General features: G+C 34.8%; 3 protein-coding genes and 6 non-coding genes across 13 annotated transcripts; 1 reads left to right on the top strand and 8 right to left on the bottom strand.

Moving 5' to 3' along the window:
* Nucleotides 1–224: 224 nt before the first annotated feature.
* Nucleotides 225–342, bottom strand: LOC145583680 (U5 spliceosomal RNA). The gene has a single exon (XR_014100279.1). It is a non-coding gene; the product is annotated as a U5 spliceosomal RNA (small nuclear RNA).
* Nucleotides 343–1,181: 839 nt separating this feature from the next.
* LOC145583524 (U1 spliceosomal RNA) lies at nucleotides 1,182–1,344 on the bottom strand. Its single transcript, XR_014100166.1, has one exon. It is a non-coding gene; the product is annotated as a U1 spliceosomal RNA (small nuclear RNA).
* A 2,630-nt stretch (nucleotides 1,345–3,974) lies between these two features.
* LOC145583512 (U1 spliceosomal RNA) lies at nucleotides 3,975–4,136 on the bottom strand. The gene has a single exon (XR_014100155.1). It is a non-coding gene; the product is annotated as a U1 spliceosomal RNA (small nuclear RNA).
* A 563-nt stretch (nucleotides 4,137–4,699) lies between these two features.
* Nucleotides 4,700–4,816, bottom strand: LOC145583665 (U5 spliceosomal RNA). Its single transcript, XR_014100270.1, has one exon. It is a non-coding gene; the product is annotated as a U5 spliceosomal RNA (small nuclear RNA).
* Nucleotides 4,817–5,566: 750 nt separating this feature from the next.
* Nucleotides 5,567–5,648, bottom strand: TRNAS-AGA (transfer RNA serine (anticodon AGA)). Its single transcript has one exon. It is a non-coding gene; the product is annotated as a tRNA-Ser (tRNA).
* Nucleotides 5,649–7,674: 2,026 nt separating this feature from the next.
* Nucleotides 7,675–10,253, bottom strand: LOC145580718 (stellacyanin-like). The gene is made up of 3 exons (XM_081637835.1): nucleotides 10,091–10,253; nucleotides 9,587–9,733; nucleotides 7,675–7,808 (listed from the first exon to the last, which is right to left on the bottom strand). Exons 1-3 carry the CDS (start codon nucleotides 10,251–10,253, stop codon nucleotides 7,675–7,677), a joined length of 444 nt encoding a protein of 147 aa, XP_081493961.1.
* LOC145583597 (U2 spliceosomal RNA) lies at nucleotides 8,689–8,882 on the bottom strand. Its single transcript, XR_014100228.1, has one exon. It is a non-coding gene; the product is annotated as a U2 spliceosomal RNA (small nuclear RNA).
* Nucleotides 10,254–11,019: 766 nt separating the features above from the next.
* On the top strand, nucleotides 11,020–17,960 carry LOC145582852 (GCN5-related N-acetyltransferase 5, chloroplastic-like). Of its 4 annotated transcripts, none has more exons than XR_014099958.1 (5): nucleotides 11,020–11,845; nucleotides 13,378–13,687; nucleotides 14,382–14,427; nucleotides 16,693–16,919; nucleotides 17,349–17,960. XR_014099958.1 is itself a non-coding variant. In XM_081639881.1 (4 exons), exons 1-3 carry the CDS (start codon nucleotides 11,160–11,162, stop codon nucleotides 14,412–14,414), a joined length of 1,029 nt encoding a protein of 342 aa, XP_081496007.1. In that variant the 5' UTR covers nucleotides 11,020–11,159; the 3' UTR covers nucleotides 14,415–14,427; nucleotides 16,693–17,960. The 4 variants fall into 4 exon arrangements, 1 of the variants encoding a protein (XP_081496007.1); XR_014099957.1 differs by having other exon boundaries at nucleotides 16,693–17,221; XR_014099956.1 differs by having other exon boundaries at nucleotides 16,693–17,257.
* Nucleotides 14,749–17,533, bottom strand: LOC145582851 (putative serine/threonine-protein kinase PBL28). 2 transcript variants are annotated; one of them, XM_081639880.1, is made up of 7 exons: nucleotides 17,399–17,533; nucleotides 17,085–17,269; nucleotides 16,674–16,872; nucleotides 16,421–16,578; nucleotides 16,243–16,347; nucleotides 15,251–15,373; nucleotides 14,749–15,157 (listed from the first exon to the last, which is right to left on the bottom strand). In XM_081639880.1, exons 1-7 carry the CDS (start codon nucleotides 17,466–17,468, stop codon nucleotides 14,921–14,923), a joined length of 1,077 nt encoding a protein of 358 aa, XP_081496006.1. In that variant the 5' UTR covers nucleotides 17,469–17,533; the 3' UTR covers nucleotides 14,749–14,920. The 2 variants fall into 2 exon arrangements, 1 of the variants encoding a protein (XP_081496006.1); XR_014099955.1 differs by having other exon boundaries at nucleotides 15,022–15,157; nucleotides 15,251–15,414.
* Nucleotides 17,961–18,062: the final 102 nt, after the last annotated feature.

Below are 18,062 nucleotides of genomic sequence, written 5' to 3'. Positions count from 1 at the left end.
ATGAAATTAATGAAAGAACAATGGTGGTATTAAATATGGTGAGAATAAAGTTGGGGTTCTCTAAACCAACAATAATATGGGACAAACATTGACGGTAGAGGGAGTAACTTGTTCAATACAACAAGAGCTAGGTCCTCTGTTATGTAATTGAAACTCAAATTGGCATATCTTCTAGTCTTCTACACAGTTGGAAATTTGACAAAAAATTTCACTTGGTTTATTAGAAGTTCCTGATAAGGAACTCCCTCCAAAAATAAACGTATGCCACTATATGCAGCGAGCACATGGTATTCTTTAGTAAAAGGCGAAAGAATAGTTCGCTGTGTGCTCACTGCTTTGTTATTTATATCTGTATTCCTAGATTGGAAATTCTTTCTTGACTAATGTGGGACTTTTTCATCTTTTTGTTGTATCTTGTTTGAAGTATGGAGTAGAATCCCACCAAACAAGAGATGCCTCTGCTTGCTGTCTCAAGGCAGATAATTTTACTGTGACCTATGTTACTCGGACTCGGGTACCCATGTCCGACACGTTTATGTGTCTAAGTGTCCGACTCGGCTATTTCGTGAAAAAGTTCTATGATTTTGAACTAAAATGAAGTGTCCAAGTGACATACCCATGTCCGAGTGTCAAGGGTCCGACACGGGTATTTGAGGTAAAATGAAGAGTCCGAGTAACATAGATTGTGACAATGTCATTTGTTGCTTGTTTCATATGTCTGAATTTCTTAATTTTACATTTGAAAAGTTTCTGCTGAATATATGAATAATTTTACGGCATTTTTTATGATAGACTTGTCCGATCTTTGTGTTGAAATAGCTGAAACCAGAACCTAGAGCTTAAAAAAAAAGAAAAAGAAATAGCAGTTAACCTCCGACTACAGTACATGTGAGAAATGTATAGTTTACAATATTGCTATAGTTTAATGAACCCTGATAAGGTAAGCACATGTAAATCCAAAAACATGCAAAAGTATAAAAGTGAAGAGAGAGAACAGTTAATGTATTGATTTCATGTATGTGACTTATATTCACTGTAAATTCAAAACTGTATTCTTGTTATACATATTGATTTCATGTTGCTTAATGTTGGACATTAGCTCAGGTTGTTTCTTTTGCTCTTTATAATTTAATCAGAGTTTATGGTATGGCACTAAATACAAGTTTTAGGAATGGAATTGATTAGGGGTTGCGCGAATGCAGACCCCCACTCTCACAATTTATGACTTACACTCTTCCTCTTTGGGAAGATGTTGGGTAAGCATCCCTCACAAAGTGCAATGGAGGCTACCTTCCTAGGCCATGGGCCTTTTTGATCGCCCATCGACCCCATCCAGGAAAGTATGTTTCTCAACTCTCCATGGTTTTTTTATATATCTATGTTGTCCTTCTTAATTTTGGTATTCCAATGATGCGGGACAATAACTAAATATCCTATAAGGCTATAATATCGCTGAAATTGGAATTGTGCTAGATATCGAGTGTCAAATAAGGTCAACATGTAATCAAAAGATTATAAGGCACATTTTTGTTTTTGTTGTCACTGCTAATGCATTGACTCTAATTTGCCAAAGTTAGTGATTTTCATGAATTTTCTTATTTTGAATCGTCGTGAATCACTGGAACAGTGGAACATCTATTTATGCAAGTGAAGTGAAAGGCAACTGGTGTTGAGGAACTAAGGAGGGTGTATTTTCTTTGTAATTTAACACTAATAGTGTTGAATTAATTTAGAATATTAGTGTGATTTTGGCTTTAATAGTGTTGAATGAATTTCCATTTGATTTTTTGAATTCATTGGAAGTCGGAAAACTGAAGAAGTTAGTAGGGATTCCATTTAGCAACCATGTATAAAATAGGTTAGACAAACTATCTACTTATGGTGAAATGTTTAGCAACTAGTGGAAGGTCATTTAGCTTTCTAATCCTAAATGATCTAGGATTTAGGTAGTAACGTAGTATGTAGTTTTATAACTTATAAAGTTATAAGTAGGAGTTTATAGGGTCATTGTAAAGATTGTCCGTGGTTCTATGCACAACCAACTGTGTAGGAATTCCAATTTTTGGCAAGTACCTCACTTGTGTGGCGTATTACTTTTAAGCAATATTGTGTGGTTTTGAGCCCTTGCATCCATCACACTTGGGTCATAATACAGGGAATCTTAAAAACACGGTACATTAAAACCTTTTTTGCTTGGTCAGGGTTTTGAGTTTGTGTGTTTTGTTCACCTGGAAGGAACTTGCTTTGGATAATATACATTATATCCCTTGAAATGAAAGTCATTGTTATCCTATTTGAAGGCATTTTTAGAGTTTGTGCAATTGTAAAAGTTAACAGATTTGAGCTAGCTTCTTGCATCTAATCCAAATGTAGATATTGTAATTGGGTTTTTTAAGAGAGCACGGATCATTCTATTTATAACCTCATTGTTATTTATTGAGCCCAGCTCTTGCCTTCCATATTGCTGGCCTTTCTGAGAATAGAAGTATTGTTGCATGTAAGGGAGAAAAGGTTGTGATTACATATTACATTTTGGGTAGCAGACTTGCATATCTAAGGACTGATGTAAAGATTATTAAGTCTTCAACTCCTTGACACTTGTTAACTGGTGTTTATGCTACTGCTGAATTAAAGGCATCATTTCTTACTACAGGCCGGGGCTAATACATAATGTCCAAGCTTTATTAAAAAGAAGGAAGTTCTTTGGTTTATGCCTTGTAGGTTGTAGCCTTATGATTAAGGACTCGCAAGGGCTAAACTGTTTGTAGTTGCGATGAGCTGAATGTCTTCAGGGGGTTGATATTGTTCTCATCTCTACCTGTGGATGCTAATGCATATTGCAGTGGATCACGTAAAAATTGTGTGTCATTGTCGCTCCTATCTCTTTATCACATCTGCTGTAACAGTTACCCTTAGCTTTGTAATTATAGAATATAGTGGTTTTGAGTATTTTGTTCAAAGTAATGCCTGTCTACTTACGTAGATCACAAACAAGTGCTTGACTATAGATCTTTTATTTGTCTGGTGCTTAGTTTCAGTATACCTTTGCTTTTATCATTTTACTTCAAGAAAGTAAAGAACGTATCCTTACTTGGTTGAAGCTTCTGTATTGAAAGGCGCTAGCTGATGTTTATTTTAAATTTCTAGTTTTAGTGTCTTAGTGATTTATGCCTTTGAAATGTTGTCTCCTTAAAAATTGCTACTGCTTTCCTCTGCTGTAACTTGCTGCTTATGTTACTTGCAGGGTTTGGAACTTCTGTTGAAAGTATTTCTGTTTGAAATGATCATCTCACATTTCAAAATTTGACATTCTCACATAGAGTAGCAGCAATCAAGGCTGGATTTTGCTGGAATGGCCAAAAAAATAGATAGAGGTATGTAAATTTTAGGAAGCATACCTTTTGGTCTTCTATGTATTTTGTCTATAAGATCAAGCATATTATCTATTTTCTGTTTATTAGTTTAATGTCTGAAACGTTTCCATGATTCTAAGATGTACACAACTGTGTTAGTTAATGGCAGAATCATGAGATGCTTAATGTCCTAAGTTGGATTCCCCTACAACTTTTGCAGTTTTAAGCTTGAACTTTGAGGTATAAATCGATGATTGTTTCCTGTTATGCAAGCATGACATGCAAACAAAACATAGTAATCAAGATTATCTTTTTTTCAAACTTTGTTTCTCTGCTGGGCTGAAAAAGCCAAGTCAAATAGTCAATCCTTGGTTCAATCAACTTAGTAATGTTTTGAAAAGGATTTCAAGCAGCTTGCCTGTAGATTTAGTTCATGGCTTCATGCTGAACTGTATTTGAGATGTATCAATGTTAGGTCAAAAAATGGTGAGACATTCACCCTCAAACTATTTAGAGTGGCAGGACTGTGCAATGGACGAATCTCAGAATTACACGATATTGCATTCTATATATACTGAGAAAAATACTAATGTTATAACAAATGTTGAAGCTGAAAATTGAATAGGGGCTGCACGAACGCAGGCCCCCACTATTACAAATTATGACGTACACTCTTCCTCTTGGGAAGATGTTAGGCAGGCACCCCTCCTAATGTGCAATGGAGGCCACCAGCCTAGGCTATGAGCCTTCCTGATCGCCCATTGACCCCTTCCAGGTAATTATGTTGCTCAGTCATGGAAATCCTTTTTTTTTTGTTTTTGTCATAATAGATCAAGCTATGAATAGAGATACTAGTTTGAGTACATAAATTCGGAGTAGTCTTGTCTTGAAATCGATGGCAGGAACTCTGGAACTGTTACTAACAAAAAAAAAAAAGGGTATTACCAGACAAGTACCCAGCAAATGAAGATGAAATTCAGAAAGTTCATTCAAAGCTCGTTGTGGAGGAAAAACCGAAAAAGGCTAAATTAAGCACAAGGTGATAATATGTTGTGGGACTATAGGGGTTGTCTGCCTACCGTTAAGGCATTACCTAGGCCAATATAGCTTGTACAGCCATGATCGGCAGGCAGCCCAGTAAGGTTTACATGTTATGTTATATTTTTACCAGTCAATAACTATGGAAACACCTATGTTATGATACTTTAACAATCTGTTTTTTAACTACATTTCATCAACAAAGTAAGACATAATTACTTCATATTTTATGCTTGTAGTAGGTAAATAATTTTATAATGAATATTAATAACGTTAAAACACTAAAATTCTTCGACTAGACTTATTGGAAGCTCCTTTAAAGGAACTCCCTCCAAAAATAAACGTATGCCACTCAATGCAGCGAGCACACGGTATTCTTTAGTAAAAGGCGAAAGAATAGTTCGCTCTGTGCTCACTGCGTGGCTGCGTAAGATAAACAAGTTTTCACTGAGTAATATATAATGCATTCCTGGCTTGGATCTTGTGTTATTGACCGATGTGGGACTTTACTATCCTCAACACTTACTAATGTGTCTTTGCCCCAGCAGTTAACAGGAATATGGCAATATATGCTAGAGATAGAGCTAACTTGATACCAAAGCGCTGTTGGAATTTGTTGACGGGTGAATTGGATTCTTCACATAAAGTACTTAGAATTATTGGTTTTGTTATTATTGGTTAACATTGTTATTCTTTTATACTCGTACTCGTATATAGTGAAAAACTTAATATGCTCTATACTGAAGATTGTTTCATAATTGTTCAAAATCCCTTCAGCTTTATTAATGTGTTTCAGTCTTTCAGAATTCTGAATTTGAATGCTTGATTAGTAGATATTTGCCAAAGATTAATATTTTTTGTGCACAGTAGGAGAAGCTGGCTGCTGGCAGAGTTGGTGCCTTGGGTGGTAGTGTGGTACATGTCGCAGCCTTTTGGCTCAAATCAAGTGTAGCAATTGTTTTATATCGAAATTGGGTAATGAATTTATGAGGGATGTGATGTTAGAAATTATACTATTGACGGAGCATACATTGATTGAAAGAAGGTAATGCAGTGAGCTTCATTCATATCTGTTAGTATTCAGAACTTAAAAAACGTATACTGTATATAGATTGACGCAAAAAGAGAAAAAAAAAAAAAAAAAAAAAAAAGAAAAAAAGAAAAAAAGAAGAAACCGTGGACGGCAGGATTCGAACCTGCGCGGGCAAAGCCCACATGATTTCTAGTCATGCCCGATAACCACTCCGGCACGTCCACATTTTTGTTAATAAGCGGAAAATATATTAGAAGTATCTGATTATTGTTATTGTTATTATTATTATTATTATTTTGGCAAAGTATCTTATTATTATGATTGACAGTAAAGGAACTTTTGGTGTCTAAAGAATATATTCTGTGTGACTATTAATTCAAGATCATACTCAATATCTGCAATACACTAATACTCTTTGTATTTAATTTAATTTTATTTTTAGTTGTGATATATTAGCAAAAAGAATGCACCTAGAGATGGAATATGGCTGGCAAGTGGCAAGTAAAGATTACTGTAGACAAAATTTTATAAGAATAGAGTGTAACATGATCTCATAATACAATAAAATTTGCTTAAGAAAAACAAGCTGATAAATTAGAGAGAAGAGAGAATAGAATGGCTTTTGTATTGCTTGTGTATTATTCATCAATAGGTTGAGTATTTATACAAAACCTAACCTCATAAGATAGGAAACAATATTCCTAAAAGATATACCATATATCCTAATGATATATTCTCAAAATAATATCTTAACATAAATATCCTAAATATATTATTCTCTTAAATGATATATACGGAAAATATATCACACATATATTTTCCGATATCTCTAACACCCTCCCGCAATCGTAACGGCAGTAACACGAACGTTGCGATTGGAAATTCTTCAAATTGTTGAAGCCGAGATGCACACTCTTGTGATGTCGCCTTCAATTTTTTTTTTCTTCAATGATGAGAACGTTCATCTTTTCGAACTCATCTGTCATCAATCAAACAGGAACGTCATTCTTTTCGAACCTGCAAATATAATAATTTTTGGTTTTTCCAGAGCAAAACCGAGCTCCAATCAAATATTGGTTTTTCAGAGTAAACCACACTCAAATTTCTTATTGGTCTTTTAGAGTAAACCACACTCAAATCTCTTATTGGTCTTTCAAAGTAAACCACACTCAAATCTCTTATTGATTTTTCAGAGTAAAACCAAACTCATATCCAAAGGAGCAAAATATCCAAAGGAGCAAAATCATGCTCGAATAAACTCACTAAAAAGAAAAAAATTGCACAGCGGAATTTTTGGGTAAAATTTATGAATCCCGCCGGTGAGTTTAATTTTCTAACCCACCGGCAGGGGGAATTTTTGTGAAGTATCCCAAGATCTAACATGCTCTTGATACCATGATAAATTAGAGAGAAGAGAGAATAGAATGGCTTTTGTATTGCTTGTGTATTATTCATCAATAGGTTGAGTATTTATACAAAACCTAACCTCATAAGATAGGAAACAATATTCCTAAAAGATATACCATATATCCTAATGATATATTCTCAAAATAATATCTTAACATAAATATCCTAAATATATTATTCTCCTAATAAGATCAATACGGAAAATATATCACACATATATTTTCCGATATTATCTCTAACACAAGCTAATGAATGCTCTCGGGATTAACAGGTGTTAGCAAGCTCCTTGAAATAAAATTCTCACACCATTGGTATTTGGTTAGGGTCCTTGTTTTAAAAATGAATATTACAAGTCTACAACAAATTTCTAAAAACAACAATTTAGACAAAAGAAGATAATGATTTGAAAATAAAAACAGAACTATAATCTTTTTTTTTTCCCTGTTTACAGGCATCATCGAATGATAATTGATTCCTTCATTACTAAAATACATTTGGCACTTTTAAGTATTGAATGATTTGCCAGGAAACAAACTGGACATGTTGTAGAAAAGTCTGCAAAGATGATCACACGTTTTCAGTCCAAGATGAAGCATAAGTAGAAAAAGTATTGGAATGTTTTCAAAATTCAAATTATAAACCAATTTGAAAATAAAAAATGTACATCCCTTCTTAATTTCTGCCAAGTAACAAAATGATATCACAACTCATTAATCATTGTTAAATTCTATCACAGCACATAACCAAAAATTTAAACATCTTAAACTGAGATTTTATTTTATTTTATTTTATTTTATTTTACAAAGGAAACTACCAAAAAACTAAAAACGAAAACAAAGTAAATCACGACGACGAGCAACATCGACCAAAGAGTGAGCTGATGAGACCAACGAACAGGAAATCTGACAAACCTGATAAAATTGAAATAAGATCCCTAATCCCTTCCACAAGCCAAATGATAGAAATGTCTTGATTCCCTAGAGTCATTAGAAGAAAAAGAATAGTACTGCAATCAGTGAGCAACTGAACATGAAGAAAACCTTTCTGCTTAACATGCCGCAACCCAAATAAACAGGCAAGCAATTCTACTTGAAGAGCAGATTTCGCAATAGAAGCCTGACTACTGGGCCTATTCACTTCAGCTCCTAATTTTCTTCTCACATAAAATATTCATTTCATTTCACCTCAGCTCCAATCAGTTCAGTTCAGTTCAGCTTAGCTCAGTAAATGTGAACAGGCTTAGCACCCCCACCCATATACACCGAATCTTAACCCCAGAAATTCCACCCCATACCAGCACAATGTGAATCTGAATCCCAAGCACCATCAAAACCCAAAGAAATATCATAAACATATAGAGAGTGATGGAAGAAGGATACTTTTCTCATTGAATATTCACAAAGTATATATAGTAGTACAAGAGCTAACTAAATACGGTAATACAAGATTACAACCTCTTGAATCAAGGAAGATAATATCAAAGGAATATTTACAGCTTTGGTAATGGAATTGAATTCCTTAAATCAAGGCATAGCTACAGCTCATGATTAAGCTGTTAATATTGTGTTTGACTTTAGATTGTCAATCACAATCCTTTACAAAACAGACCCAGAGACCCTATGAAGATAATGAATCAACAGGGCATAGAAAACCTAGGAGGACACGAGGGACGCACCAAGGAAACCAACCTGAGATTTCTTTGTTGGATCTTAAAGCAGTAGAGCAAACTATTCTTTTGCACTATACCACCTACTGGCTGTATTAATCGGCAGTATTTGAATAGTTCAGGAAGCTTAAGCTTCTGGTCCCTGACTGCTGTTTAGGAGAGTATATCAGTTCGCTATTATCTTAGTATTGGTGGGGTGTGCCAGGCCCGCGCAGTAGTGCAACGCATGGGCGACGTTTGTAGATCCCAATAGCAAGCTACTGTGGTAGATCTTCCCCCTCAACAAGATAAATTTAATATCGTTGTGGGTCATTGACCCACGTATCAGATATTAAACTGATACAGATACTACACTAGATCTTAGCCAAAAGGCCGAGATAGATATGATTTGGACAGTTAAAACTCTCGGTTTTATATTCTGATGTTGCAGTAGGTAAGTTGGTTTTTGCCGATGTGGTACATTTCTTCTAATTAAGGGTTTTGTTCACTGCAAACTTCAGGAACTCAGTAATTAAGAGCCAATTGTCATGGAATTGCTGATTTTGGAACTTGTTGAAAAAGGCAAAGAGCCAATGGTCATTGAGATTACTGAAGTGCAAGGATTAAAATGTTAAACTAGCCATTGAGCCAATGGTTATGAGATTGCTATTTTTTTTAGCAACATACTTAAAAGAGAGAGGTTTATCACACATAATTGCATATGCTTGTATACTTCATATTATTTAGAGGTGAGACTACTTACATTTATTTGGAACTTTTGATACTTTTATTAAAAAAAAGTAATAAATGTGTGTTTAAATAAATTCAAAGGATGGATTTTGTCTTGACATGAATAATCCCTAGCTTCATTTATTTGATATCAATCTTAAAAAACTTATGATGGATGGGAAATTAGAGACTTTCAATCGGAAACCAATTTCATTTAACAAAAATAGGCAATTTGTTACAAAAAATTCCTGAAAAGATATTACATTATGTACCATAATTACATCTCTAACTTGTAGGATTTGATAATCTTTCCTAATTACTATGCCTATCAGGTAACTGTTATGTTTAATTTCATGCCCTCTTTACAATAATTATACACACCACAAGTGAAGTAATGAGATCCTGTACAACGAAGAGGAATGAAGGTTTTTCCTGTATGGTCTTCAAATATGACATTGTCATTGTTACAAACTTCAAAGTTCTTGGCTGTCACCTCTTGCACTTCTAAACCTTCTTTATAGTTAAACTCTGCACCACGAAAGACCCAACATCATAAACACAACCATTCTATAGTTTTCAAACCACATGATCCATTATTGTTTGATAGTTGTTTAAGTATACAACCAAATTGCCTTCATATATAAAATGTCGAAGATAAATACCAAATATACTATCAAAACATCCTATTAGTCAAAAATTTTCATATTCAGGTGTTTAATGTCTTTGTCTTGTTTATTACAAAAAATGTTTCAGGGTATTCCCATATTGTGAATTATTGTCGTGCATAAGAAAAAAATATCAAAGATGAGATGATATTATTGTGCACGTTTCATGAACAATAATAAAAAAAAAAAAAAAAAAAAGGAAAAGAATAAAATACATTACCAAGAACATCACCCAAATGGAATGTCTTTCCAGCAGACCATGTCTTGTAGTCAACATTTGGGTTCCAACCTTGTTCATCACCCACTCTATAAACTCGATGCCCATAAATTGATTGAACCAACACCATAACAAGGAACATTCTATACACTAATGCCTTGCTCATTATGGTGTTGTTTTAATGGTAATGGGTAAAAAAGTTGTGAATTTTTTTCATTTGCAGCTTGCTCTTGGCAGACATTATATTTATGCATGCATATGATATAAATAGAAGCATTGTTCAACTTTGTGCAAATTTTGCTGTACTTTGCCAATATTTTGTGGCTATACATAGCTAGATGTCTAATTAATTAATTAATCACTTTGGTTTCCAACCCTTTCCATGCCCTCAATAGCATAACTTTGCTGGAAATCCATGATTTGTTCAAATCTCTCTATATATAATCATTATAATGTAGTTTATGAATTAACACCATACGTATTCAACATGTGGCGACTCAACGTTATATATTAACACCTATTTAATATGTGGTAACTTAACGTATATTCGTATTAGCATTCATTGAAAATATTTAAAAATAATTTCTTGTACAAATAATTTACTCTATTAAACAATACAAATAAAAATCCAAGTTAATTACATGCAGTATTACATTAATAATATAAAAAAAAAACCTGTATTCGCTCGATAAATAAGTTAGATTTTAATATGCATCTTTAATAATAAATAACATTTATGGATAACGATAGTAAATTTAAATGTATAACTAATTAACTACCAATTAATGTAATTATAAAAGACTAAAAAATTTCACTTTATAAGTTGATAGCATAACCTCATAATGTTTGTAAAGAGTATATAAGACTATAATAACCAAATAAAAAATGTTGTTGTAGGTATAGTAGTTACTAGTTGCCTTTCCTTTTTCTGGATCCAAACACGTCAAACCGTCTTTTCCACGAATTTGCCTTATCCATCCAACGCAATTCCTCCCTCAAAATCTAGAACAGTGCAACCAACTCCAATTCTTGCACAAATTTAGAACACTCATTTTTCCAAAGCTTTCCAACAATGGCGGCAAAACTCTTTCTCCTCCCTATTGCTGATTCTCATCACCACCCCACTTTCCAATCAAAATTCTCTCCCAAATCAAAGCTCCAACCCCTCTTTCTCTCTCCTCCAAAAAGATCAAAACAGTCCAATTTCAACACCCAATTCACTCGCTTCTCCATCTCTTCTTCCTCCTCTGATCATCCTTCATCTTCATCCCAATCTTCCATTGCGTACAATACCCAAAACCCACTAAAATTTAGCCGTTTTTTAACGGATAATGAGCTCCAAAAGATTCAATTCCTTGAAAATTACACTTATTCTTGCAAATTGCCATCTGGGTATTTGAGTATTAGGGTTATGAAGGATATGGAGCTTAATATTGTTGTTGAATTGCTCGCAAAATCATTTGCTGAGTCCTTGTTTTTGCCTAATATGTACTTAACTGTGTTGGGTTTTTTGATTAAGCAGTATATGACTGAGAGGAGGGGTATGATGCCTCATTGTGTTACCCTAAGTGGATTTTTTCGAGGCGAAGAAGGGAATGTTGATGATGATTTTGATGGTGAAGGTAGAGAAGAAGAATTAGCTGGAACAGTGCAAGTGATTTTTGATAGAAGGGGTGCTCATTCTTCACCTCCTACGCCAACTCCACCTAAGGATTGCCCTTACATATGTAATATGACCGTGAAAGATCGCCTTCGAAGGTGAAATTCTTCATTCTCTGATTTATAGTGTTGGTATTTCATATGCTATTTACATTTTGTAGAATTGTTGGTTATCTTGAATTCTTGACGCATATATATTTTGCCTATGGAAGTCAGTGTGCACGTTTATGTGAATTTTGCTGTTTGGATTTTGAGGACATTATGTTTAGATTGTTTACAACATTGGCGCGGCCTATTATATGTTGTAAAATTGATCTAATGCTTCGCATTATGATTGGGATTGAAATGATCTTTGTTGTGCAAATTGCTTTCATATGCTATTAGTCTTGGTGTGGCGTAGAGATGTGTCGCAAATTGACATTTTCATTATTGGATAGAAATGGTTATCTTCTTCATACATGTCTGTATATGTAAATTAAGCAAGTTAAAAGTATCTCAAAAATTGGGTGTTTATATAAAATAAGCAGCATGAAGGTGCTATCATAACCTTCATATAACAAAAAGGCATTATTATAAAACTAAAAAGCAAAGTAAAGGCAACTTCAATTCTTTTTGAAAAGTTAAGGACCTTATAATTTGAGGCTCTATTCTTAGTAAAATGTGACGTTGATTTTCTTTGGAGTCGCTACTATCAGGGTGTACTTTTGCGCTTGGGTAGGAAGTAGGAACCAGGATGAGCATGATCATTTCTTTGGTTTAAGCATCACATTTCTGTCCTGTTACTTTTGGTGCTTTCTTTTGAATTTGTACTGTGGGCTTTAGAGGAAGGAGCCTGAATTGATATATTTACATCTTTTTTTTTTCTTCCCCGTGAAAGGTAATACAATTTAATTACTGTTAAAAAGGCATAAATTACAAGGCATTTGCAAAGCACAACCGGGAACTACTGATAAAAAGAACTATAAATATTGGCATGTCTTTTGTAACCCCCCTCCCAATCCTAGTGATAGACTTTCAGAAGAAAACTGTAGCTCTTTTGGCCAGAAATGGCAGGACTATTTGGGTGCTGCGCCACCAAACTAACTCCTAATGTGTATGCTTTTGACTATGTATACTTTCTTGCTACCTCAGAGGGGTGATATTATTGCTAATTAAATTCTGATCCTTTTCACCAAAAAAAAAAAAAAAAAAAAATGAAAAAAAAAATTGGCATGAGATATTTTGCTTTGAAAAAACTACGAAGTATATGTTAATTCATTACCATTATGACCGTTTGCAATTGCTGAATTGATGCTGGCTAAAATGTCTACTTATGATGCTTATAGATGCCTTTTCTTTTTAATTTTTAAAATTAATATTCTCAATGATGAAGAGGTGTTTCACTTGTAGCATCTCAGATACTTTATCTTGACCTGCTGCCTTAACATGAATGTTAGCCATCTTCTGTTGGATGCTTGGATTTTCAATGTTTGAGAAACTGTCACAAATTATCTGCTATCTGAATGCCAATATCATTAAAGTGGAGTTGCAACTTGCTAGATATACACATTTCTATGCTGATATTTAAAATTGATGTGCTTTATTAATGATTGGCTGAGTTAGGAATAAAGTATTGATATTATTTGTTCCAGGAGGGGCATTGGTTGGCATCTTTTGAAGGCAAGTGAGGAACTAATATCAAACATGAGCACCTCAAGAAATGTCTACTTGCATTGTAGAACGATTGATTCAGCACCGTTTAACATGTATAAGAAGGCAGGATACACCATTGCCAAGACAGACAGTTTCTTAGTCCTACTCTCCCTACAAAGACGGAAACATTTGATGTGTAAGGAGCTTCCTGATTTGAGCAAGCCCTTGGAGACAGTCGTTGCTGGGGATGGAGAAGAAGACCCCTCTTTAAATGATGGGGGAGAATCAGAACCTTTATTGTTTGATGAGGTAATGATACTCTTCTGAACTTGGGAATGGGATAGTAAGGAATGATCCGATTCTAGTTCTCTCTTCTCTCTCAAACTCTCTCTCACACACACCACCAGCGCACCTGGGTACCATATGGGGGCTTGTGGTGTATGTTCTGTGCTCAAGTCAACTGATTCATTATGATTTGTGCTCATGACTGAATCTGCTCATTTTTTGGTCAATTTCAGATCTATATTATTCTTTGTGTGTTGGGCTTTCTGATGAAATAATCCTGTACTTAACACACGTGGAAGACATACCATTCGATTCATTCTTATAGAAATTTTCCTAGCTCTAATTTTTCACTGCCATGAGTTAAATAACATGTGGGTGGGAACGAATAAATTGTTATCCCCACGGCTTGAAAAGGCTAAAGAAACACTGATCACTTCTCCTTGATCTCACTTTGAAAAGGATAGAGTTTTCTTTGGCATCATGCGACCACTTGAAAGTGTTGAAACACTATATCTTATACCTTCGCACACAAGCCTTTTTTGTGTAGCCTTTTTAATATTCTCCCTGTGGTGCTGTAGATCTGTGATACGGGTTAATAACCTTGTCTTGCACAAATAATTGTAGATGCATCATAGCTCTTTATGACCTTATTCTAACAAATACTATGATTCTCAAGATGACTAATCAATTTCATGAATCGACTTTTATTGCACTTCAGGTTTTCCAGAGCTCTCTTGATATGGATGGATGAATTTCAGCTTTTGGTGAGTATGAATGTTACTTACAAATACAATTACAACATGTTCATATTGTGTACAAATATGTATATATGAGTATATGTATTTTTTACTGCCCCCAGAAATACCCTCAAACAAGAGAGAATAAAGATGTTACTTCTGAATTGGGTTTATTTAGAGTTGATGCTTACTTTGCAAAGCTGCAAATTATTTTGTTTCACATGAACTCAAAAGTACATGATACATGTATCATAAATACTAACAAGACTTGTAGACTTTTATACCCACACCAAGAAATACAAAAGAGAGTCCCCCCCCCCCCCCCCCCCCCCCCCCCCCCCCCGGGGTTTGCGAGGGAGTAGGGACACAAAAGCAATGAAACCTACAGTTTTTTTCCCATCAAGGAACTACTGTCTCCTAACCTAGACAACCCGAATCTTATAAGCTTGGGGAATTCCCAGATGAAATGAATTATTTGAACGAATTTGGGTCATTCCTATGAGAGAAGCATGTTGGCAATTTAGATCATTCGTAGTGTATGTAGAGCCATACCTAAGCCTTTGGAATTTGTATGGAAAATCAGTTGGAGCTCATTAACACACTCTGACATGGTTGGTCTTTCAGTACTATCGATTCGTACACAACGTGATGCTAAATTTGCAAACATAGCTATAGATTCCATTGTGTAAGAGTTCCGTGGTAGCTCAGGATCTATAATTTTCCGCAGCTTCTTTCGGTCATTCAGCATGTTTCTGGCCTGAAACATTTTGTTGTATTTAGATGTCATTTGTCAGTAATACATTTCCAAGGAGTTGTATATTGTGTATTTATCGTAAGATTTGTAACATACCTGCAATACTAGGTTTTGATCTGTTGGTCCCTGGTTTAAATTGACTGCTTTACGGCCCGTCAAAAGCTCAAGAAGCACTACTCCAAATGCATAAACATCACTTTGTAGAGTCAGTCTTCCTGTCTGTCACCAGTATAGCATCTCATTAGGATCATTCTTATCACCTGATGCAATAAGTTTGTAGATAGATGATGAAGCATATGAAAGAGGACCTATCATTCCAATATGCAATTCAATCTCTTTCAAGGACTGACAATACTGCATAAATAACTTGATATTTTTGGACTAGAAATGGCAAGTTCAATAAAATTGATTTTGTTTTTTTTTTGGGTGCTAGCTAAACTAGCTGGAGAATTCTCTAGGGGTTTGAACCTTAGACCTGGGTTCAAAACCAGATCCAAATATTAGAATTAATTCTGTATGGCTTATATATTTATTTTTTGACGGAATTCCTTATGCCTTCTTATAAAACCAACATATAAAAGATGGGGGTATTTTTATTGAAGGATGAGGGTGGGGATATCTTGGCTTTTGGAGGCTTATCAAGTGTCTGTCAACCTCAAGGTTATGGAGCTGGTTTATGTTCATATCAATTATAACTAGAATGTAGAGTTAGTCAGGATTTGCTTGAGATTAAAATAGCTATTCTTGCTCCTAGCTGTGTTCACAACATGAGGATGCTGATTCTTGGTCTGTGTTCACGACTTGAGGATGCTGATTCTTGGTCTGTGTCCACGACTTGAGGATGCTGTTTCTTTTAATCGTATCCAAGATTAATGCATCTGGATTGTTATTATTATGATATGGTAGCTTTTAACATTTTTAATGTTAAATTATCCCCTCCCCAATAGTATAACATAAGACAAAGAAAAGAAAGGACTGAGAGATTGAGATAGGAAAGCTGAATGTAGAGTATAAGACTGTCAAATACAGTTCTTATCTTATATAGTTATAAACTAGCAGCTAAAGCTTTCAGTGAAAAATAAGCATACCGATGTATACTCAGGGTCGAAGTAGCCAAAAGTTCCTAGTACATTTACTGTTGCATAAGTTTCTTGACCCTCTGGCATCAACTTTGCAAGTCCAAAATCTGATATCTGTTCAAAAAGCCACTGTTCGATTAACAAATTGCTCAGCAATACAAGCAGCTTTGTGGGTTGGATTTTTTACCTTCGCATCAAAGTTGGTGCTTAAAAGTATGTTGGTGGATTTGAGATCTCTATGGATGATAGGTATACCAACTGCTGAACTTGAATGCAGATAAGCAAGCCCCCTTGCTGCCCCTAGTGCCACTTTGAGCCTTGTTGACCAATCCATCTTGCGTTCACCTATTTTCAACAAATTGTAATTTAAGTTAATATTTGATTATATTCAAGTGGTTTGAGAATTTTTGAATGATCCCTTTTGAATGAAGTAAACTTACTGTTCAAGTGATCCTGTAGGTTGCCATTCTGCATGTATTCATATACAAGGAACCGGTGCTTTCCATCGGCACAATACCCGATTAAGGTAACCAGATTCGGATGGTCCAGTCTGCTCAAGATGTCAACTTCCACCCGAAATTCACGCTCACCTTCTGCTGCTTTAAGTGGTGGCAGCTGCATTTTCTTGATTGCTACAACCTGAGGGATACACAAAGCAACAGCCTTCAATCGGAGATTTTATGATGGTAATATATTGGTAATGTTAATTCTTTCACCCTTAACCTCTGTTCATATGAATGAACCTTGTGAATGATTGAAAGATGGAATTCAGATTCAATCTTGTGCTGTTTTTAACTAATTTACCAGTGTTAGAAAAGAAAAAAGACTCCTTTCCTAAATCCTAACCATACCTCTCCTGATCGAAGAGTGCCTTTGTATACCCATCCAAAACCTCCCTTTCCTATGAAATTCTCTTCGCTGAATGACTTTGTCGCTGCTTCCATCTCCTTGAGGGTGAAAACAGACGATCCTTGGCGTCTTTTTGCAGGTGGGTTCTGTTCCTCAAGTTGCCAATATTCTACTGGTTTGTAAATCCCTGAAAAAGTTTCACATTTTATCATAAATTACATGATTAGCATTTATCATTTCAATGATTAGAATCCACTTTATGCCAGTTTCTATTGTAACTTAAAAAAGGACACAATGAAGAGCTAGGATGCATTACAAGATTCACCCTGGTCCTGAGATTTGCTCCTTCTCCGTTTGTTCCATGCTGAAACCAAGCCAAAGGGCATTATGGGAACACTAATTAGCCTTGTAGAACAAAGTTACTTCTTTGTGTGCTGGATGACGTTGATAAAACCGAACAAGATTTGATTTACCATACAAGAGATAGAAGAACAACTGGCAGGCCAGCGAACTAAATTATGCAAGTATGAGTTAAGGAATCCTTATGAGGAGTACATAGAGAGGAAGTAAAAACTTGGTTTGAAGAATACTCCATTACACTAACCTTCCAACAACCTTTGAGATTTTAGAGAGAGAAAGTGAGATAGAGAGTACTTTAAGGAAAAGAAAAAGCAAGAGTTTCAGGAGTCAGGAGTAGTGCCTTTATTCCTTGAGATGAAATAGAAGCTTAAGTCTCTTTTATTTTCTATTTTTTCCTGTTAACTGTTTCTCTTGAAAGAGTGAAAAAATGGTCTGAGCTGTTGAGATGGCATTTTCATGAAAAATCTAAATAAAAAGAGAGAAAAAAATAAATAAATTTCTCTAAACATTATTATTTCCTTCTTTAATTTCCATAGTTTTAGTGCCTTTATTCCTTTTATGCAATCAACAACTTTTGATTTCAATTTTTTTTTTTTTTTTTTTTTTTTTTTTTTTTTCGC

Source organism: Chenopodium album, chromosome 15 (assembly GCF_948465745.1).
Source record: "Chenopodium album chromosome 15, dcCheAlbu1.1, whole genome shotgun sequence".
Taxonomy (NCBI): domain Eukaryota; kingdom Viridiplantae; phylum Streptophyta; class Magnoliopsida; order Caryophyllales; family Amaranthaceae; genus Chenopodium; species Chenopodium album.
This window is presented reverse-complemented; position numbering and strand designations above follow the sequence as displayed.